General features: G+C 35.5%; 1 protein-coding gene across 14 annotated transcripts in view; it reads right to left on the bottom strand.

Annotated features, from left to right (window-relative positions):
• The window catches only part of LOC106873685 (SRSF protein kinase 1), a 269109-nt gene that overhangs the window by 104754 nt on the left and 139220 nt on the right, over window positions 1-25135 (bottom strand). The window contains exon 1 of one of the 14 annotated variants that reach the window (XM_089360404.1): window positions 2756-3079. The exons of 11 other annotated variants lie outside the window; for them this stretch is intronic. In XM_089360404.1, the coding sequence (XP_089216530.1) occupies window positions 2756-2757 (2 nt within the window). In that variant the 5' untranslated portion in view covers window positions 2758-3079. Of the gene's footprint in view, window positions 1-2755; window positions 3080-25135 lie in introns of those variants that run through there. 2 more of the 14 variants (XM_089360407.1, XM_089360409.1) reach the window with 2 other exon arrangements.

The following is a 25135-nucleotide window of genomic DNA, read 5'->3' as shown; positions in this document are numbered from 1 at the left end:
CTTTATGTAAGGAATATCGACAACGGATATAACTATCCTTTGTCTTAAAGAAACTTACCACTGTAGCTCCAGAAAAGACAAAAGAGGAGAGAGGAATAATCAATACAGTGTTCTCACAGAACATAAATATCTAAATTTGAACAACAGCCACAACACGGAAGACATATAGTAGCTGTTTAAAAACACACAACTCAACTTCACTTAAACATTTATCATCTGGTGTCAGTGACCAGGTCACTGTTGGCGTGATGAGAATTTTGACATCAAATAATAAATGTTTAAATGAAGTTAAGCCTTTGTGTGCTACTGAATGGCTAATAGGTATCTTCTCTGTTGTGATTGTTTTAATTTTCAAACAGTCTCAGATCAAATTACTTACCAGGCAAATACATCAAAATTTGAATATAGATATCTTAATTTATAAAAACCTTTTTATTTCTGCAGCCATAGAAAAACAGGATGTAAACAAACAGATAAAAGTAATTCTTTTATTTTTAAGAATTGTTTTTTTTTCAGTGGCCATGCTGGAGTAAAAACATGAAAGTTTTAATCAATCAAATCGACCCATGCTTGGTACGTATTTATTCTAGGTTTTTTACTAAATGTTGTTACAGGGATGTAAACAAACCAACTTAACAAATCCAGGTATTAATAGAATTTATTTGACAAGCTGGAGCAGTCATTAACATAAGCACAAAAACAATGACATAGTTTAAATCCGAGGTCCACTTTACCTCTCATTCTTTCAGCATTGATAAAATAAACTATCAAGCTTCTACTGGGATCAACATAACAAACTAAGCCCCTGCCCTCAAAATCATTAACCTTATTCTTATATTAGAAATATAGGTCAGTCAACAAATTTTCACAAACTCCACCAAATTAATTCCAGCATACGAAGAAGGCATTTCACAAAAACTTGTTACTTTAAAATCTACAAATTCAAATGACAAATACAATTTGTTTATCAAATCACTCTTAAAAGAAATGCTAACAAAACGGGGGGGGGGGGGGGGGGGTTCCCCTTTTTTCTTTGCGAGTGGGGGAAGGGGTAAACATCGAAGGAGAAGTCTAATTTAATGCCATTATCCAAGTTGCAAAGTATGTATTTAAAATTTGAATGTTTTGACAGAAATGCTACAAAAATGTACTTTAAATAATCCTGAGTATTTTATATAAAAACATCAAAAACGGCATACAATAAAATAATTATAATTATTAACTTAATTTAGGCATATGCCATCAATGAAGGAGGTTAAATCAATACCATCAATGCTCATATTTGACTGGTACTTTATTTTATCAACCTCAGAGAGACAACAGCATTGCTGACTTCAAGATTTGAACCGAGAACAAAGAATCACAACAAATACCACAGGGCATTCTGTCTGCCACTCTAACAATTCTTCCAACTTGCCACCTAACAACAAAACATCATCATCATCATCTAACAGAACAGAAATAAAGAGATTCAGATGAAATGCCAAACGAGGGTCAATTATGTATCAGATTAGAGAATGGGATTGATATAACACCCATTATCTAATGGAATTAACCCTTCTATCGACAGCCCCATCCCGACATCCATTTCTATATTTTTAATTTTATTCCTATATATATATATATATATATATATATATATATCAATAATTTGCTATTTATATACAAAAAAAAATTAATCCTGTTATTATTATAAATATACCTCATTTTTATCATCACAAACCATTCATAATGAAAATGTTTAAAAAAAAAACTAAAACTAAATTTAGTTTTCCATTAAAAGGCAGATATTTAAACCATCTCATTTAAACCAAAGCAAATACAAGAGCAATTAATTTAAACATTTCTAATGAGCATTCATCATGTAGCCATGTGGCACCCATTTTATGTCTGCTTGTTTTTTATTTTATTTTTTTTATATATATATTTTTAACACATCAACCTTGAATAGACACAAAGCAAGCCGAGATGAACCATCAAGCTTCATAATATTTCACTACATTTCCATGCAGCCTTCCTTTCTATCAAATTTAGTCAATTTACACACACACACACACACACAAAAACCCCAAAATTATGATTAGAAAAAAGAATTATTTTAGTGTATTTTTGGAAATTATCTTCCTCAAAGTTAGAATAACTTTCAATATGGAAATGTCATTTTTTTTTTTTTTTTTTTTTAAATAAAATAAAGTTAATTTCAGACAGCAGCAAAGAGGAAAATCCCACTCCTTTTAATGTTTACAAACGACAGAAGTGCTTAGAAATTACAAACAATTCACAAACATGACGTGAATTCAAAAAGAGGAAGACACAGCTCTGAACGAACCCACCACATAGGTAGGAAGTGGTTTTTCTTTTTTTGTTGCATTTCGAAATAAAAGAAACAATAATTCACAAGTTTTATACAGACAGTATATATATTAACAATGGCAACAATAATCCAATAAGCCCAACAATAAAAGTGAGGCTCAATGAAAGAAAGCCTGGAAAGTTAAGCTAAGCCGGGAGAAAAAGAATAAGAAAAAAAATTGAATTTATGTATACACGTGTGTGTGTGTCTGTGTGTACACTAATACAGAAATGCCTCTACTTACATATACACAGAGATGCATATACATACACACACACATGCTATATATATATATATATATATATATATATATATATATATATATATATATATATATATATATGTATATATATATATATTGAATAATTTAGTAGATAAATAAATCTGAATGAGTACACTTACATGCCAGCATACACAAACAAGACAGTGATCCAACGCTACAAGTGGCTACTGTTAACAGCAGCAGTAGCAGTGGTGATGGCAGTCGTGGTGGAGGTGGAGACCTCATGAATGTCCTGAGCAATACCATAAGTAGTTACTGAATAATAAGAACATCTAATTGGAAGGTGGAAAGAGGTGGGGGGGGACGAGGACTAAGGGGGTGGTGGGGAACGAGAGAGAGAGAGAGAGAGAGAGAGAGAGAGATTAATTCTACTAAACTTACTATGACTAAGTTGTTAGCTAACATCCTTCAAACTGCACAAGTGACTAGTTTCATAAGTGGCTAACAACCTTTTCACAAACATTTTTCAATGATATAAAATATATATAAAAAGAAAAGAAAAAAATTTTTTTTTTTAATGCACGTAAAACAAACTCATTAACAAAAACAATGATAAATAATGAATATATAAAATATGTCCACTTTCTAAACTACAGTAGGACTGCTTGCTTGTCTCCACTAATTTTGAAAATAGTCGCACCTTGGGCAAGTGTCATTTGTTACAAATTGAGAGCGGTGGGTTGAAGAGATTAAACTATGTCTTGAGTGAAATTTGAGAGATGAAAAATGTATTGAAGCCTTGTCACATGCACACATATATATATATATACATACATACATACATACATACATACATACATACATATATATATATATATATATATATTGCTTGTTTTTTATGTCAAGTTATAGAAACAATTTGCTATGTAACTGAAGGAGTGCTCTGTACATTTAAGTATTATTTTACAATCTGATGTAGACAAACAAGCCAAAAACTTCCAAGTCACTCTCAACCTTTTACTTGTTAAAGTTAAGAATCATAAATAAATAAATGCATATATGCATGCGTGTGTGATAAACTGAGATTATTCAAGGCTAGTTTATGAATAACTACGCTTTTACTTGTTTCAGTCATTTGACTGCGGCCATGCTGGAGCACCGCCTTTAGTCGAGCACATCGACCCCAGGACTTATTCTTTGGAAGCCTAGTACTTATTCTATCAGTCTCTTTTGCTGAACCGCTAAGTTATAGGGATGTAAACACACCAGCATCAGTTGTCAAGCGATGTTGTTGGGGGGGGACAAACACAGACACAAACATATACACACACACATATATATATATATATATATATATATATACGACAGGCTTCTTTCAGTTTCTGTCTACCAAATCCACTCACAAGGCTTTGGTCGGCCCGAGGCTATAGCAGAAAACACCAGCTTCGTGACCATCTTGTTACTGATTTGCTAAGTTCAATAAAAATTTGTTTTACTGAGGAGGTCAAATAAGACTGAAACACATCCACAATTGTCTCCCATATAATTGTTTTAATGTCAACTTTCCCATGCTCACATTGGTTGGACAGAGTTTGTTAAAGCAGGCTTTCTATGGCTGGATTGGCACGTAACGGGTGATGAATTGGTGGGGCCTTAAGAATAGCAGACAAAACAGTTTGCAGTATTTGGTCTGGATCATTGCATTCCAAGTTCAAATCTTATTGCAGCCTACTTGTAGGCGGTAGCTTTAATTTATTGCCCAGTTTAACACCATCTGGTCCTTGCCTGCCTTCAGTGGAGTCCACTCTATTGCAAGCCTTAAAGAAATTATCCATTTTAAAGACTTTTCTTCCTCCTAACTTCCACCAGTTTTGGAAGGGGTCAAAGGGACATGGGCATTGCCTTCCTTACTGGCAACAAGACAACAAAAACAAAAAAAAAAGAAAAGGACTCTAAAACACTAACAATGATTTTGGTTGTTTCTTATTTCTTTATTGCCCACAAGGGGCTAAACATAGAGGGGACAAACAAGGACAGACAATGGGATTAAGTCGATTACATCGACCGCAGTGCATAACTGGTACTTTATTTATCAACCCCGAAAGGATGAAAGGCAAAGTCGACCTTGGTGGAATTTGAACTCAGAATGTAGCGGCAGACAAAATGCCGCTAAGCATTTCGCCCGGCAGCAGCAATATATAGTTACGGCAACCCCAGTATATTACTGGGAGTATTTTTTTATTGACCATGCATAGAGAAGAAAGATACCACCCAGTTCAATGAGGTTTGAACTCTACACTGATGAATATAAATGAAAGTCTGTAAATTACACTTCTTTGAAAATTCTGACTAGAATTTATAGTCCTGGAAAATACATGTCTAAGAGAAAAGCAGGGCCTGCAATAACACATCCAAAAGAAATGGAAATAGACTTCCATGCCAGTGGTACGTAAAAAGCACCAACCGATCGTGGCCGTTGCCAGCCTCTTCTGGCCCATGCCAGTGGTACATAAAAAGCACCCACTACCCTCACGGAGTGGTTGGTGTTAGGAAAGGCATCCAGTTGTAGAAACACTGCCAGATAGATCAGACTGGAGCCTGGTGCAGCCTTCTGGCTTCCCAGACCCCAGTCGAACCGTCCAACCCATGCCAGCATGGAAAACGGGCGTTAAACGATGATGATGATGATGACGACAGGATCAATACAGATAAGAGATATAGAACAACATGTTTCAAAGCCTAATGTAAGCAAAATCGTTTCTAGATTATCAATGCAGAGTGCAATGTGTCACAGAGTGAAGAGCAAATATCAAAAATATTTGATTTTCTTCAGGAATAAATAATTCATCAATGGATTTTTTTTTTCTTTTCAGAACAGCTTGTATACTGGAAAAGGTTTCATGGGGATATAGTAGTAATTTCCATCTCTTAGCAGTTGGTTGGCGCTGTATCAAATTTTTCTTTTTCCAAGCGATCTCGCACTCCCTTTCCATTCGCCAATGAATTAATACGGTTCTACTTACAAGCTGCCATCATCCATTCCAATCAAAATCATCTTTTAACAGTCAAATCCAATATGTAAGCTTATATCTATCTGTGCAACAAAGATTTATCCTATCAATATAACTTTCAGAATGCTTTATAATTCTTGTACTTCTTTTTGGTATGCTGTTAGTTGAAAAAGCCGTATTTTTGGGGGAAAATCATGTGTTCTTAGATAGACCAGTTGGTAATAAATTCATCGATAAATCCTTTAAAAAGGTTTAGAAAAATAAAATAGAATACAAAAACATAGAAATAAAATCATCAGTCTCCTTGAAGTTTTGCGATCATCAATATCCATCAGTTCTAGATTCCAGACTAAAGTAGAGAACGAAGTTGGATGACTGCTGTACCTAAATCTCCCAGGAGTGTAAGCAGGAAAGTAAAACAGCTAGAACCAAGAATCTAATCTGTGTGTGTGTGTGTGTGTGTGTGTGTAATAATAATGATGATAATAATAATAAAATTATGTAAACTGATTCAAGTACACCATTTTGTGCTTTAGAAAATGTTTTTTTTTTTTGGCAGGGGGGGAGAAAAAAATAGTAACCCAACCCAATTGAAGATTTTCTTATTTATCAAAAGATGTTTGGTAGGCTTTTAAAGACAGCACAAATGCACACACACACACATACATATATATATATAGAAATATATATATATATATATATATATATACACACACACACACACAACAATATGCAGAATAAACTAGTTAGTACACACTTCTATTATACAATACGAAGTACATAGATAAACACAAAATGACAAAAATGAGTACACACAACATAACAAAAATATGTGTACAGGCGCAGGAGTTGTCGTGTGGTAAGTAGCTTGCTTGCCAACCACATGGTCCTGGGTTCGTCCACTGCGTGGCACCTTGGGCAAGTGTCTTCTACTATAGCCTTGGGCAGACCAAAGCCTTGTGAGTGGATTTGGTAGACGGAAACTGAAAGAAGCCCATCGTATATGTGTGTGTGTGTGTGTGTGTGTGTGTTTGCGTGTCTGTTTGCCCTCCCCAGCATCGCTTGACAACCGATGTTGGCGTGTTTACGTCCCCGTAACTTAGCGGTTCAGCCAAAAGAGACCGATAGAATAAGTACTAGGCTTACAAAGAATAAGTCCTGGGGTCGATCTGCTCGACTATAAAGGCGGTGCTCCAGCATGGCCGCAGTCAAATGACTGAAACAAGTAAAAGAGTAAAAAGAGTAAAAAAGTATGCAGATAATGCAGGGCATTAGAAATACTTTAGTTTTGACAAGGAGAAATCAATCTCTCTAGGGCTGATGTCACAACAAAATACACCCAATACAATGCACAGAGATTAGTGACAGAAAGGACATCCAGCCACAGGAATCATGTCAAAAATGGAACCTAAGAGTGAGATGTGGTGTTCAACCCATCAAAGAGGGCAGTATCCTCTAAGAACTGACTAGAAACTTGACAACCTGTTCAATTCATGTAAGCATGACAAACAGTAAATGATTACCATACACACACACACACACACACACAAACCAGGCTATCAGACGATACTACACACTACTGGTCACAAATGCACATACCCTTGCTTTGTTCTAATTTTCGATGTTAGTGTGTTTATGTCCCCGTAACTTAGCGGTTTGGCAAAAAGAGACTGGTAGAATAAGTACTAAGCTTACAAAGAATAAGTCCTGGGGTCGATTTGTTCGACTAAAGGCAGTGCTCCAGCATGGCCACAGTCAAATGATTGAAACAAGTAAAAGATATAAAACAAAGAAATAACAAGCAACCAAGCATCAACTCAGACAGCTAGCACAGTCAGTCGTAAGAAAAAAATGGCACACACAGAATCCATGATGAACACTCATTAAAAACTTGGTCCAAATCTGGTATAGCTCCAGGAGACTCCATATTTTACTAGTTTTGAAAATCATTAGATTTGCGAAACTGGTTAGCTAAGCATAAATAAATTTTCTTGAAAACCACTTTCAACTTTTCTTTATACTTGCATGGGAAAAAAAAAAAAAAAAAAAACTATTCTGCTGTATGTATGTGCATATATACATGTGTGTGTGTGTGTGTCTGGTGCAGCCATCTGGTTTGTCAGCCCTCGGTCAAATTGTCCAACCCATGCTAGCATGGAAAGCAGACGTTAAACGATGATTATATATGTAGCTCTTCGAAACGCTGGTGTTAAAACGGGGGTAGCTGATGAAGTAGAATGTTCTCTGTGGCTTGTGTGTTTTCTCGTCTCTGTTTTGTTTGCAATGTCCTGTACCCAGATATGCACCTATACATACAGGTGGATGTCGGTATGCACATACCTGTACGTATATATGCATATACTCATTTACTATGTGTTTATTTATATATATATATATATATATATATATATATACTTGTGTGTGTGTAGTCTGTTAAATTTGACCCTAACTGTTAACAAAAAATGATGGAAGGAAATAAGGAAAGAAAACAAGAGGAAGATGGCTAAGAGTTATCCCTGTCCACTGGTCATCAATGAAGACTATGGCTTTGACTACACAACACATCAACAAATGGATACATCCATGCATGGGATCAAATCACCACAAACACACAGGGAAGACATCTAATAGAAGAGCTCTGGCCAAAATTTTGAGCATATCCAGCCATGAACCCCATTCAAGTTTAAAACATTAATCACAAATAGTAAATGCTGACATTTTTAAGGGTCCAAACCACAAGATATACCTCGTCACCAGGCAGGTTGCACTCCTTGAATATTCAAGGTAGCTTTCAGTCGGCATGCCAATTAGAAAGTCCTGTGGGACACTGTCTGCCACTGTAAAGCAGCCTTGTCCAGACAGGAGCAAAGTGAAGTGTATATAAGCCAAGAACATAGAAAAAAAAATTAATTAATTAAAAGAAAAGCAGTTTTAAAAAATTCTTTATAGACAAAGACATTTAATAAAGAATTCTATTTCAAAAAGTTAAATACAAATAATACACAGGAGACGACGTGTACAAAAGCACAAGTAGGACACCAACTTGTAACAGACACACTACAAGTGCAGGAAATATTGTTTTTAATAATGAATAAAGCTGATCATTGATTAAGAGAAATACCTAGAAAAACTAAACACACACACATATATATATACATACATATACACACAAACACATGTATGAGTGTGTGTATATATGTATATGTCTGTATTTTTTTTGTAAATTTTAAAGCTTCTAAACAATATTCAATAATGTTGCAAAATGTATAATAATACCAAATAAGATCTGGTTTCTAATTCATAAGACTTACCCTTGAGTAATCTAGACTTTAAGATAAAATACATAGATAATTCACTTTACATATCTTATTTTGGTGGTGATTGTCTTTCATTCCCATGTGAACACAAATGAATTTATCGATTACTTGCTAAACAGATTGAATGATTTCTTTCACGTTCTTTTTTTCTTTTTCTTTCCCCTTTCTCTCTCTCTCTTTATAAATGCATTTTGATATTTCCCTATTGCCACGCTTTGTCTATTACAGAGCACTTCCTAGATCACAGAACAAGCTCTCAGTTTCATGGTAAACTCAGTATATCTATTGATCTGAGTGCAAACATGCTATTTGAAGAATGTGTCATTCTTAGCTAGTTAGCTAATCTGCAGTGTTTATTTCTGAACTAATCATAGCACCAACATATTACTGTCCCTCCTTCTCTCTTATAGCCAAAACTTGCATAGCAGCATTGACATTCACAATCATGTAATGGTGTCAATAACTTAGAATCAGCCATTAACTAACAGGGAACTTTTACTAAAACGCAACAAAAAAATTATATCTGAGGAATGGGCCAAGACTCACTGTTAAGTTTCAGAAAGAAATATATTCATTATTAACACAAGATAACTGTATAACAGACAGAATTAGTTAGTTTTTATGCCAGCATGGGTTAGAGGAATATATACTGAGGCAGGTTTTACTGCCAGATGCCCTTGTTGTTAACCCTCATCTATTCTTTAAGCTAAGTACAGAACTACTGAATTATTTTTCAACAGTTTGTAAATTTCCATTCAGTGATGCACAGAATATGAACTAGGCGCAGGAGTGGCTGCGTAATAAGTAGCTTGCTTACCAACCACATGATCCTGGGTTTGGTCCCACTGTGTGGCACCTTGGGCAAGTGTCTTCTAATATAGCCTCGAGCCGACCAAAGCCTTGTGAGTGGATTTGGTAGATGGAAACTGGAAGAAGCCAGTCGTGTGTGTGTGTGTGTTTGTGTCTCTGTGTTTGCCCCCCCCCCCCCAACATCGCTTGACAACCGATGCTGCTGTGCTTACGTACCCGTAACTCAGCGGTTAGGCAAAAGAGACCGATAGAATAAGTACTAGGCTTACAAAGAATAAGCTCTGGGGTCGATTTGCTCGACTAAAGGCGGTGCTCCAGCATGGCCACAGTCAAATGACTGAAACAAGTAAAAGAAATACAAAATTTATACACACATACATACAAGTTTCATACAGCTTCCATCTGTCATTAGGTAGACCAGGGCTAAAAGAGAAGATACTTGCTCAAGACAATATGGTGAGACTAAATCTGAAAGCACGTGGTTAAGCCAGTTTTTTAACCACCACAACCATGCTCAGAATCAAACTAAGGCCCATGGGGAATACTATAAGTCATGCTGAAATCCAAAGTATTCACGTCAGGAGCAGAGTGACAAACTAAACGGTAGATTTACCAAAGACTCCTTCACCAAGATATCTTAGCAGAATGTGATGAAATAAAATTATATTCCCATAAAATTGCAGATCACTAACAGAGGAGATCAATATAACAATGAAATACATCTCTTTCTCTCTAGTTTACTGGACTTAACCCTTTCATTACCAACCCGGCTGAAACCGGCTCTGGCTCTATAATACAAATGTTTTGTTTTCATAAGTTCTGAATTAAAATCTTCCACCAAACCTTAGTCACAATTTATGTTCCTAACACCAGCTTAATGATAACTAAGTTATTTTACTAAATTCTTTGTTATATTTAAAATTAATTGAAACAGAGCATCATCATCATCGTTTAACGTCCGCTTTCCCTGCTAGCATGAGTTGGACGATTTGACTGAGGACTGGTGGACCAGGTGGCTACACCAGGCTCCAATCTGATTTGGCAGAGTTTCTACAGCTGGATGCCCTTCCTAACACCAACCACTCCGAGAGTGTAGTGGGTAGTAACGAGAAAGGGTTAATACTAATGGCTAGATAAATTTAATCTAAAGCAATAGATTTGTTGCCCTTCAAAGTATAATCGTTGTTGTTTTAACGTTTATCCTTTAACGTCTGTTTTTTCATGCTGGTATGGGTTGGACAGTTCCACAGGAACTGGCAAGTCAGAAGACTGCACCAGTTCCTGTTAAAATGAGAATAAAATAAAAACAAATATCTACTTTTAATTTTCAGCACAAAGTATTTTGAAACGTTCATTTGCTCTTAGGAATTATCAACCTACCAACTCTTCGTTAGTTTACCCTTAAGTGCCTTTCATTAGATTTGGCTATTAACAGACTGTCAAGTAGTTACAGTAGAACTGTGTCAGCAACCATGTTGCAATTGCGCAATGACAGTTTCAACACCTCCAAAAATAAATTTTAATTTAAAATGAATTTAACAACTTTGTGTGTTATTAAATGACTTCTTCCACAACATAGAGTTTATCAGTGGTGTATAATACACCCAGAATATAATCATCAATTCATATTTTACAAATACACATTTGATATCATCAGAATAAATGAGTTGAAGATCACTCAGTAGCTTTCAGCTCATTTATGCTCATGCTTTTTATAAGTAAACACCAAACACCCAAACTTCAAACAGTTTCTTGCAGGTTACTGACCCCTCTGCATTCAGTTCTTATAATTCACACCCAAAGAACAGTCATACCTTTTATACAAATATTTTAATTGGTTTCTCATCTAAAACCAAAAGGTGCAATCGAATCACTTCAACCAGTTGTATCCGGCTCAAAAGTTCTACCAGTTTTATGTCCAAACCAACCAGATTAGACTTATCACACCTACCTTACAACGTCATTCTTAGCGTAAACAATCACATCATCAAAATTGTGAAGCTATGAAATAATGCACAATTAATTAACAACAATACGAATAAATAAGCATCGTATTTGACAGAGTAACCTGAATGCTAAAGAATTAGAATTTCCTCCTTCTTGAACCCATTCTTATTGCCATCTCCTGCAGTAATTGTTCGAAGGTACTTCAATGCTACCAAGAAATGAAATGAGTACCTCATGGTATCTCAGTGCCCCACTCATATTTAGTCATACAGTAGGTTCCATATTGCATCATTTATGCACCTATTTTTTGCACTGAGAAGCAACACTGAATTCCTATTTAACTTCATCACCATCATCATCATCATCATTTAATGTCTGTTGCCCATGCTGACAGGGGTTCAGCGATTTGACCAGGGCTGATAAGCTGAGGGGGCTCCACCAGATTCCAGTCTGATTTGACATGGTTTCTACAATTAGATGCCCTTCCTGATGCCAACCACTCTGAGAGTATAATGGGTGCTTTTACATGCCCCTGGCATGGGTGCCAGTTGCACGACACCAGTATCTGCCACAACTGCATTTTCACCTGGCTTGCTATACAATTTTAAAATACCAACACAAAGATTATTTTCGGAAGTAAACTGAATTACAAATCACCAAGTCATTAAGAACTTATGCTTCAGACATGGGGAAAATGTTCATCTGAGCTGTATTAAAACAAGTGAAGAAACTTTAGAGAGCCCACAAGACTGTAAATCTAAATTCTTTAACAGTTTAGCCAAAGCCAGTCTTATAAACAATAACTGCAAATTTTAATTACTTCAATCTTGGAAAAGTGCGTCAAATAACAAACCATACTATATGCATGCACTAAAGCACCACAAGATTTTTGAAAGGTTATACAAACAGATGAAATCTCAGAAGTAGGGATGTTAACCAAAAAAATAATAAAATAAAATTATAACAACAACAAAAAAAGAAATCAGTAAATCTTAGAAAAGAAAAACAAACAAAAAGAAATTGAACTAAATATAACATCATATGCGTTTGTGTGATCAAATTGCTGGAGCTTTCCTTCAGGAAGAATGCAAATTAAAGCACAGATCAAGTATCGTTTGAACTTTATTTGAAATACTAACAGTGAGAAACGATTCCGGTAATCAGCTAATTCTAAATCAATAAATAATAGAACTATAGAAATTTCCACGACGCACAAGTAAGCAGAGTTTAAGTTTAACAAAAAAAGAGACTAACAAATATAAAATACCCCCTATTTCTGAAAGATTACAGCACTTAGCTGTGATAGTTAATAGTTGTCACCTTGGAGAAGAATTACCCCCTTTAAAAAAAATTTCTTTTTTTTTTTTTGAAATTCCTGACTTGAAATTACAACCATCACCGCTACCGCCAACCTCAGAAATAATACAATAAGCATCAAATAGTGGGTAGTTGATATATAGTTAAGTGCAACTTTGGAAGAAAATCAATGGTTTACGAAGAAAATCAATAAATTCCATAATCACAGAGAAGACGGTTACATGTAAACAACAGATTTTGATAATACTGAAAAATAAGTTTTCGTACTTTCTCTAATACATGTCTATATGAACACACATTTGTTGTCACTAACACCTATTATTATTATCAAGAACTGCTTCAAATGCATTCGTTAAATTACAGGTAGAAACAGTAGATTCATCTCTTTTATTTGTTCGTCTGACGTCTGTCTTTCCATGCAGGCATGGCTTGGACAGATAATTGATTTGTGAGGCAGTATTTTATGGCCAGGTGCTCTCCCTGTCACCAACCTCACTTGGTTTTATATTACACAAGTCAGTGGTGTTGACATAATGACCAGGCAACTGGTCACAATATATCAACATCAGCACTGCTATGCTTTCATAGTGACAGGCAAAATATCAAGACTCTCTCCCTCCCCCTCCCTCTCTCTCTCTCCCTCTCACACACACACATAAAAAGCACCATTCAAGTGTGGTTGATGCCAGTGCCGCTTGACTAGCCTCCATGCTTGTAGCACGTAAAAAGCACCCACTACACTCTCAGACTGGTTGGCGTTAGCAAGGGCATCCAGTTGTTGAAACCTTGCCAGATCAGATTGGAGCCTGGTGCAGCCTCTTGGTTTGCCAGTCCTCAGTCAAACCATCCAACCCATGCCAGCATGGAAAGCAGACGTTAAACGACGATGATGATCACAAACACATACTAATACACAATGTACTTAATATAGTTTATGTCTAACTATATTCACTCACAAGGCATGGGTCGTTCGGGGGTAAAATATGAAAACTAACACAAAGTGCCATGCAGTGGGGTTGAACTCAAAACTGCATGGTTGTAAAGCTAACTTTTTTAACCACACAGCTATGCTTGCATTTACTGCCGGTAGAAGCTAGGAGATAAATAAAATTGGAACTATACCCAAAATGAAATCATCACTAATAAAACCAACCCCCATAAATTATGCACCAGATTCAAAAGATCTAAAAAAAAAAAAACAACATTTAGAACAGGGGGTTATTGGTAAAGTGCTTGGTATTGACCCCTGGAGTCTATGTGGCTACTGAAAGGGGTCGATAAACACCAGAAATGATTTGTACATTAAGAGGTCTGAATTAGTGGTGAAATGAATCTGGGAGCGCACTGTAACTGGAAGCTAAAACTCATTAATTTCCAACCTAAATATCGATGTCATAATTAGCATTCAGATATATTTTACATTAAATATTCCGACTATATCGATATAATATGACTGAATTTTTGCAGTTCGTTATCAATTCATTAAATTTCTTTATTTCTTATTAAAAAGTCATAATGATACCAAAAGAAAGAATTATTGTTGGCAAATCAAGAATTCTTTTTTGTTAATTATATTTTGCAATTTTATATTACAAATTTGCATATTGGGGGCAGGTCAATGAGTTAACAATTGCACAAAGTGGGATGGTCAACGCTATAAGAAGGTTTGCCAACCTCTGATTTAGAAAACGAAATACATTGTTACTTTTTATTTGTTTTAAGACCACATCTTTAATTCATTAGCATTTAAACCAGCCATATTCAGCCCAAATATTCTACCTATTTTATGTTAAAACTGCCAGATCTGATCTCTCACACCTACCCTACAATGTCATTGTAAAAACATACAAATGCACCATTGAAATCTTGAAGCTACAAGATGATGCATGATTAATTCAAAACAATGGGAATAAATAAGCATTACACTGGACAGGGTAACCTCAATGCCGAAGGGTTAAAATATTATGTATTTCAGTTAAGGAATTCAGATTGAAAAGGAATAAAAAGCTGTGCAAGTTGGAAAACAGCAATCATGAAAACCTGACTTACAGCTAAGTTAATGCTACATATTTAACACAATCCACACTACAGACATGTACCAGTGCCTCTTATCTACAGCTATGAACTCCCAGTGTTATCAACATGCATGCTCACAGACAGGCATAAATCCTAAAGATGCTTACACGTGCCCTACTAGATGTGAAATCCCAGTGAGGCATAAATGCATCTTTTAAGGGTCCATTGAATAACATTTGATTGGTTGATGTCCATTAAATTCTGTGGGAAAAGAGGTAATCTCTGCTGTGTGCTGTCTACGGCCCACCACTGGTAGAAATAGTGTTAAGACAAAGAACTTTGAAATGAGAAGGTACTGGTGAAAAAAACAATATTAGATCCCTTACTTGAGAAGCAGGTATGGGTTAGTGACACAAGAGCATCCAAAAGTGAAACAAGGACTCAATAAAAAGTTCATGTTACCCATGCTAGAATGAAAATAAATGGAAATTGAATGAACAAATGAATTCCAACAGCTAAAATTATTTTTTGCAGCAAATACAGAAGACAATTCCAGACATGGTTCCATCATTTCCCTGACTTCAAAAGCAAAGCCATAGCCACCAATGTACTGGCCAGTTTTGATAATGAAAGAATTGCTCGCCATAAATGTACAAGACTATGCAGTGACTAGCAGAAGAAAACAGAAATTTTTTTAGAGAATAAATAATTCAGAGATGGCATCCAAGACAGGAAACATTACCATTTTAGTAACAATGGAACCAACAACCACCAGAGATAATACGCTTGCATGTGGTTATGTCTGAATCCTGTCTATAAATAAAATATGGTATTCAAACATCGAAACATACCATCTTGATTGATTTTCAAAAGATTACAACAAGCAAACTTAAAGTTTTCTTTTTGTTTTCCTACCTGTCTGATTAACTTTGTCTAAATTGTATTTCATATGTCCAAATTTCGTCTTACATCTTCAAATGAAACGAATTGCTTCAAATCTGACAGTATGTGTGTTTGTGTGTGCATACATGCGCACACCAAACTAATTTTTCTTTTTATCTTCCTTGTCAGGAGTGATGGCCATATCTGACACTTTCCTCAGGGCCTGAGAGATTGATGGGAAGGAGAGAGAGGGAAAGCTACCTTCAAGCCAGACACCTGACACCAAATGCCTGCAACTTGGTGAGCTCTGCTAAAGACACCCGAGGTGCCAGGTGATGGTGGTGTTGAATCAGCCACTGGATTAAGCCAACCACCCAGGTAGGCCAGAGTGAGGTTTGAACTCAGAATGCAAACAGTGGAAATACAACAAAATATCCAGTTCAATATTTTTACAGTTCCACCAATTGGGATTGGTATTTATTCTTCTGGAGCCTAAAAGGATGAAAGCAAAATTGACCTCAATGAGATTTACCAAATATTGGAACTAATACCAAGAGGCACTCTATCCAACATTCTACCGCTTCACCGTCTTAACCCTTTTGGTAACGACTCATCAGAAAGTATACCTATTTTTATGATGTACAGCATTGTTTTTAAAGCCGTCTAAATTAGAACCTGCCAACATAATTTTGTTAATTTCAGTTTGAAACAAGCTTAATGACAAAATTATTTTACTAAATTCATTATAGACAGAGAACACCACTGGAAAATACGAAAACTAAAAGAAGCAGCACATATGCTAGGACACAACAACCTCCTAAGCAGACTGAGTGCAGGTATGAACAGCATATGGGAACCAGTATTAAGGAAGGATAAGAGAATATTAGATTTATAAGTCCTAAAAATTCACCCACGAGCATATGGCGTAGTGGTTAAGAGCGCGGGCTACTAATCCCAAGATTACAAGTTCGATTCCAGGCAGTGACCTGAATAATAATAATAATTTCGAAATATACCATAGGAATGAGAACCCAGGTTTGAAATTTCCCCAGGACACTTGAAGAAGGCTGGAGGTTATATCAGCCGAAACGTTGTGCTAACAACAAACAAGATGAGGACAAATATCCGCCAATTCCTCATCTCTTAAATATAGAACTGTATTTTACTAAATTCATTATATTTAAAATTAATTGAATCACAGGCAATGTAGTTTAACGGAAGCATGGTAACAGTTAAACCATTAGCATTTAATCCAGTCATATCCAATCCAGATAATCTACCTGTTTTATGTTCAAACTGACAAGATCCAGCCTCTTACACCTACCCTACAATGTCGTGCTAGATATATACAAAGAAGGCACTGAAATCTTGAAGCTACACAATAATGTATGATTAATTCAAAACAATGTGAATAAATAAGCAATACATTTGGCAAAGAAATCTGAATGCTAAAGGGCTAAACTTACTTTTTATTGCCGACATAAATAGGCAAGCAAGTACATGTAACTGAAATGGATAAGCTTCAGATCACAGACTATTTGATCAAAGCATAAAGTACCTTGTCAAAATACACAAGCAAATATGTCTAAATTTACAGCCCCAGCCAACCAGGTATAAAAATCAAAAGAAAAAGTAATACATTCTGTAAAATAAAAAGGTGGAAAATGCAGTGTTAGGCTCTGTAATTACTCCTCTACATGAAATACCAGAAGCTAATGGTGAAGACGAAGAAAAGGATAAAAAACATCAGAATGTCAATAGGAGAATGAGTCTTTAGTGCTTTGCTAAATAAAATGTTTTGTTACTATTTTCAACTTTACTTCAAAGTATTTCGGTCGATTTTATATTTCAACTGAAACCAGGTTGTAAAATAAGTACACCTAGCATACGTGTAATACACATTACACCTATTTCTCTAACAAGGGGGAAAAAAGAATAAGGGGGTACATATTACACACACACACACACACACATATACACATATGTATGTATGTACCTAAGTTAGTGAGACGAGTATATTTATAAATGTGGCTTCGATATTCATTTAAGAACTACAGCAGCTCTGAACAGCACATCTGCTGATTCTACAAATGTCAAATACACCTGCTCTCCTAATCTATGATGGTGCAGCTAAGACACACACACACACACACACACACAAAAAAAAAAAAGTAAATAAATAAATAAATAAAAGTGTCCACCAGACAGGTAAATCTTTACACAAGCAATACAGAACACTATGCTATCATCCTACACCTCTCGCACTCTCTCTTCTACCATTACAACACTGTTTGCTTCTATCAGCTTACTAACTATACAGTACACTAAATATACACCACATATGTCTCTCACATCTCTGAGACTACCATATATACTTCCTTTACAATCCATTTACCCACCTCAATCAGAAACTTACAAAATTTCAACAAATAAGCTCCCAGCTGCCCCCCTACCACCACCACCACCACCACCACCATTCTCTAGCATGTCATCATTACTTTCAATGCAGACGTCTAGAATGTTTACTTAAACAAAGCTTTAAACAGTAGCCATCTTCCATACAGAAAAAATATATCTTCACATTTAGGGGATTTCTGAAAATTTAGAGGAAACAAAATTTTCTCCCCTTTACACACACACACACACAAACTGAATTGTAACATTCATTTTATGATTGCATCTATTTTTATCAAAACATTAACCCCTTCAGTTACCAACTTAACTGAGACTGCCCCTGGTTCTAAAACACAAACTTCCTTTTTTAGAGTGATTTAATTTAGAAACTTCCATCAAAATGTTGAGCTAATTTATGTTTGAAACACCATCTTAATAACGATAAAATTGTTTTACTAAATACTGTATTATTTTCAAAATCAATTAAAACGTTAGCAGTGTATTTTAAAAAGGAAATATGGCAACAAAAAGGTTAAAACCAATTATTTGAAACGTTTGTTATGTTGTAGATATGCACAACTTATTTTCAATTATAAAGTCTCTAAAATCAATTGGCTGGAAATATCCTGTGAAATTAAACAATCAATTAAAATTAAGAATAAAATCAAAAACCTAATGCTATGGCCTAGTTGCTGAGAGTGTGTATCCAAAACAAGTTGGTAAGCATTAACCTGAGAAAGAAATGCTTTTGTCTGTCAGTTATCATAATCAAGGGTCTGTCTATGGTAAAATGTTATGTTAGCAATCAAACAGAAAATACAGGAGTCAGCCCACCACATGCAACTGTACATGTCAGTGTTTCAGCAGTTGAAAAGAAGGGCAACCAGCAGACATTGCTGTCTGTTTTACTTATTGTCTTGACAGCATCTACCCCTTAAACTTGAGCACATAAACATACATTATGAAGGCGATGAACACAAAAAGGAAACAACAGGGGGGGGGGGGGGGGAGTTTTTTTTAACAAATAACAAATGTAGTAGTTTAATGCTCAAAGAGATGGAAAAGAGGCTTGACGTTTCAGACATCTGTCATTCATCAGGAAAAAGAAAAAAAAAGGGAATTGTGCTCCAGAAGAAAAAAAAAAAAAAATTATGCCAAATTCTTAAAGTTAATTTAACCCTTTGATACCATAGTTTCATAGTTTGTCCCTTGATTTTATGGTGCAAACTTCCTGTTTTAAAATTATCTAAAATGCAGAAATAAAAACTCACATATGACAAGAAACCTATTCCCCTCCTTAAAAATCAATTCACATCTTTCTCAGTGGGCCAGATGAATACTTTAGTTTTACAATATATAACCGACGCCACTCTGTATCTCCCAAGCTAAACATATACAATATAATCAATCTACAAATCTGATTGCTGAGCACCAGCATGGGCACAACCAACAGGCTGGAACAAGCAAAAGGGTTTATATAAACCAACAAGTTATTAAATGTCACTACATGGACAAAAAGGAAAAACAAAAAAACAAGTCTATTACAACAGATAAAAAAAAAAGGAGCATATTTCCTAAAAGGTAATCATTTCAAAAAGATTTTAACCCTGACCTTCCCCCTGTCACCCATGCCACCATTTTAATTTCCAGTTTCGAAAGATATTTAAACATGTCATAAATCAGACATTTGTTCAGCTGTCAATGTTTCAATGTATTATATCAATAACGTATCAATAAAACTATATCACACAATTTATCCCCCCACCTACCTCCTCTGATATTAAACACTTGAAATTTCCTGATACGATCGACAAAAAATTTCACTCGCATTTTAAATAAATCTTGACCGAAATATTGAATTTGAACAAGATTTAAAATGAAAACCGATACAGTACCACAGACATCCTTTCTGCTCTGAAATAATATATACAAATTTATTTGATAAATAAAATCAATTATACGCATGAAACCAATCATGTATGAATGAGGTCATATTAAAACTGAATAACTAATCTCTCACAATTTTATTCTCTTTCATTTGTAGTTCGCATTTTCATCCTACATTCATGGCTATACAGTAACACCTGTGACTACACATATATTAAGTTCAAGTAGTGTATTCAACCACAGGTGTAGCAACGAAATTTGCTTAGTGCGTACTAAACCAGGTCCAACCCAACATGTTTAAAGTGCTTTCATTCACCCCTACAAAAACTTTTAGGGGTTGCACTTGCACAAATGTGCACCAGGTGGTTTGTGCTCAAAATTCAAAAGGCCTTGTATCCCACTGCCATACATACAGCATCATACTAAGTCTGTTTGAAAATTGTGTTGAGGGCTCGTGCGTCTGTGGAATGCTCAGCCACTTAAATGAGCAGGTAATTCAATTGATTAAACAACTGAATTCTTACCAATCAACAGAGAGCTAACATTTACAAGAGGAAGGACTTCTCAGTTTTTGTGCTCCACACTTCATATACACTAGCATTAACACAGCCAGAGAAAACCTGGAAGAGGGATCAGATGTCATGTGCAAGGAGATGAGTTGAAGATTTGGCTGGAAGTTCTAACAAGTCACAAAACCTTCCAAAGATGGTTCGTCTTACATGACATAAAACACTATGGTCCACTCTCTTCCTCTTTCTCTCTTTCACTGAAATGAGCTTTTCTTAGGGCATCATATGAAGGTCAAATTATAAATTAAGAAGAGAAAAGAAAAAAGAAAAATTCCTAAAATTTATGCTATTTTAAAAATTATCATTTTTATATACTAAGATGGGACTCTGTAAGACATTCTTCAATTTTATTATCAGATGCCCTTTCACAACAAATTCTGAACCATTTTTCAAGAACATGAAGTCAGGTATCATTCATTTGTTTAACCCATTAAGTCCCACTGTCCTATAAATAGGACATTAAATAAGCTATATCACATTGTCTCAGTGTCCTATTTACAGGACATCGAGAGTATTTCCATTTCTACTCAAAGTAAAGCAGTTTTAATAATTATTTTTTCCATTTTAACCTATTTTCAATCATCTATAAAAATTTTAAACTAATATTCAGAAATTAAAATACTCTGGGACTTAATGGGTTAATGTTCATTTTTCAGAGTAAGCCTGGCATAAATAGGAACTGCTATGAGGTTAAATTTGGTAACTGGATGTTCTTCCTGATGCCAATCCTTCACCAGTTTTTCAAGTAGGGGTTCGTCTTTTTTTTTTTTTTGCAGAGTTACCATCAATAGTGTCTCACTGAAGCAAAATACAATAATGCCTCAATATACAAGGCAATTTGTTCCCAGAGATCACTCGCTAAGTGGAAACCCACAAAAGTGGAAACTCGCAAAGCAGAGCAATAATTTCCCATTGCAGTAATGAAATTATATGCCATCATCTTACTCCGTCACTGTGTGGACACATCAGAACTGGTGTTGCGACATGTGACATTTCCACACACAAAATGGCTGTTTAACCTTTTTATATCTATCATAGAATAAAACTCATAAACTCGGGGGTCTCATAAAGTGAAGTATTACTGTATCAACATTTATGTACATTTGCACACATTTACAGACATGTATGTGTGTAAATAGAGATGGGCTCCCTACAGTTTCCTTCTACTAAATTCACTCACAGGGCATTCATCACCTTGGGGCCATAGATGATGTGAGACTGAACTCAAAACCACACGGTTACAAAGCTAACTTCTTAACCACATAGCTATGCTATGTAGACATTAAATTATCATAGCCGAAACATTGTGTTAACAACAAACAAGATGAGGACAAATATCCGTCAAATGTAAATAATGTAATTTCTAGTTAGGCAGTCTGGAAAGTTTCATATATAACTCCTTGCAAAACTCATTTCTGTTTCCACTGAAGAAAAGCAACAAATCTTAAACAGAGTTATCTACCTTGTGCTTCTTGAGAATTGCAACAACAGAGATTATGTCAGCCGTACCAGACACCCATGTTTATTTTTATCACAAATAATCACGAGTATCGAAACAAAAGCATTTTCTATTCCAGTATTCAACAATTAGATAAATGGACAAAATTGCAGAAAAAATAGGTTATTTCTATTATTGTTGTGTAGTTAAGAAATTTGCTTCCCCACACCATGTTGTCTTAGGTTCAGTCCCACTGAGTGGCACCTAGCGCCAACCAAAACCTTGAGAATGGATTTGGTAGATGGAGGCTGAAAGAGGCCCATCATATGTGTGTGTGTGTGTGTGTGTGTGTGTTTACATGTACCCTTGACTTGATAATGTAATGATTGTAAATGGGCTGTTCATTTCCTGTCCTCCATGAAAACAGTTGAAGGGTGGTGACAGGAAAGGCATCCAGCTGTAGAAAATCTGCATCAATAAATTCCGTCTGACCCATGCAACTATTGAAAAGTGGATATTAAATGAGGTTTGTCTAATAGTTCCCCCGTCAACAAGTAAAAACAGTTTCATGCTACAGAATTAAATTTCAATTTTGAAAGATTTCTAAAAAAAAAAAAAATCATTAGAATTGTATAAAATTTCTCAAGAAAATCAAATATCTCAGTGGCCTATGCAAGTGTCATTTATCATAGCTTCCAGCTGAACAATGCTCTGTGAGTGAAATTGGGATGTGTTAGTGTGTGTGCATACATACCTATACACACACACACACACACACACACACACACACACACACCTACAAACAAAAAGTCCGATTGTTCAGTGGTTTATCATGAAGATACAGAGTAAAGTATCTTTAAACCAAGCTGGAGTTCATGACAACAAAGGTACTCTTTTGACTTTCCTTGTCATCAAATGGATCTCATGCTATCTCGAGAAATCTCCTCCATTATGGATGTGAACAAACCTACAATGGTTCTCAAGCATCTACCACAACTCCACAAACAATGCTGATTCTCGTGTAATCCACCTTGTTGTTTAGCTTTAACCCTTTAGTATTCAGATTACTCTGTCAAACATAATATGACGTGTTTGTTCATCATCATCATTTAACGTCTGTTTTCCATGCTGGCATGGGTTAGACGGTTTGACTGAAAACTGATAAGCCAGGGAGCTGCACCAGGTATGTACACCAGGTATGTACACCAGGTATGTACAGCTCTTCATATTGCAAGAATGAAGGAAAAAAATCTTTACTTGTAAAGGTGTCTTTTACGTAAATTGGCAAATAGTGTGTGTGTGTGTGTGTGTGTGTGTGTGTGTGTGTGTGTGTGTGTGTGTGTGTGTGTGTGTGTGTGTGTGTATGTGCGCGCGCGCGCACATGTGGGAGAGAGATCGGGAACCCAACAACTTTTAAAATCTCAAGACCCTGTAAAAACTGTACACTGACTGACAGTTTGTTTTCCTTCATAATTTAGATACTTGACCACTTGTTAACGTGATACAAGAAGCTCCTTGATTAAATATAGACAGGAAGTCACTATTTCAATAACAGGAAAACCAAGCATTCTAACTATGAAGGAGCCGCTATCACACCATGGCAACCAGTGAAGACGAGTAAATGTACTTTCACAACTCAGACAATTGTTGTGTTTTTTTTTTTTGTTTTGTTTTTTACAGACTTGTCACTGTCAGACAGCAACCAACCAAAATTGTAGTTAGCTATTTTAGAGCACATGTTAGAAGGAATACCGATTAAGTAGGCGAACCTCCCACATATCGAAAGCAGAGGATTTTTAAATGCTTTTTACTACTTAAAACAGCATTACAAAACGAAATATATAAAAAAAAATTTTAAATAAAAATAAAATATATATAAAATGAAAATTTCTAATAACGGAAGCCCTGTTTATACAGAATAACTAAGGAAAGTAAAGAAAAGAGACAATCTTGTAATACACCTGCTACTGTTCCAAGTGAAGCCATTTCAAGTCAAAGCAAGGGAGATAAGTTATGCCATGCAGTGAAATAGTGAAACATTATCTAAGTACAAAATGAATTTGGAACTAATTTTTCAGCTGTTTTCTCTACTTAAAACATACAGCATGTTTGATGCTTAGAAGAAATCTGCCTCACCTTTAACACTTGTCCAGCATGAACAAATAGATAAAACAGTCATTAAAATGATAAGTATAAATTTAGTCACTCCAATCATCATCATTTTAAAATCCACCTCTCCATGTCTGCAGGGGTCACATGGAATTTACTGAGGCAGATTTTCTACAGCTGGATGCTCATCTTGCTGCCAACCCTTACCTAATACCAAACAAAATAATTCTTTCCCATGGTCAGACATGTTTTTGCAGAATATTGGAAATGAATGACATTCATTTAACAACAATTACACAATATCAAAACAAACACACACACACATCAGGCTTCGTTCAGTTTTTATCTACCAAATCTACTCATAAATGCTTAGGTTGACCCAGGGCTGAAGTAGGAGACACTTTCGCAAGGCAGTACACAGTGGGACAGAACCAAAACCACATGGTCAGAAAGTAAACTTCACATACACACAAACTAATTAGTGAAAAAGTAAAATTTAATCTGAGAAATATTCTACATTACTAATTCCATTACATAAGTAAAACATGCCATAAGTCTCATATATGCTAAATCCAGATACAAACACATTAAATTTATTTTAATATCTAGAATTGGAGAAAGACAAAAACTGACACAACAGCAAGGTAGCAGAATCATGAGAACAGATTCTGACACCAAGCGTTCTGAGTTCATATCCTACCATAGTCAACTTTGCCTTCATTCAAAAGTCTATTACATTGACCCCAGTATTCAACTGGTACTTTATTTTATTGACCTCGAAAGGATATAGGGCAAAGTCAGCCACAGCAGAATTTGAACTCAGAATATAAAAGATGGACAAAATACTGGTAAGTACCAATCG

Source organism: Octopus bimaculoides, chromosome 11 (assembly GCF_046866305.1).
Source record: "Octopus bimaculoides isolate indiv1 chromosome 11, ASM4686630v1, whole genome shotgun sequence".
NCBI classification, from domain to species: Eukaryota; Metazoa; Mollusca; class Cephalopoda; order Octopoda; family Octopodidae; genus Octopus; species Octopus bimaculoides.
This window is presented reverse-complemented; position numbering and strand designations above follow the sequence as displayed.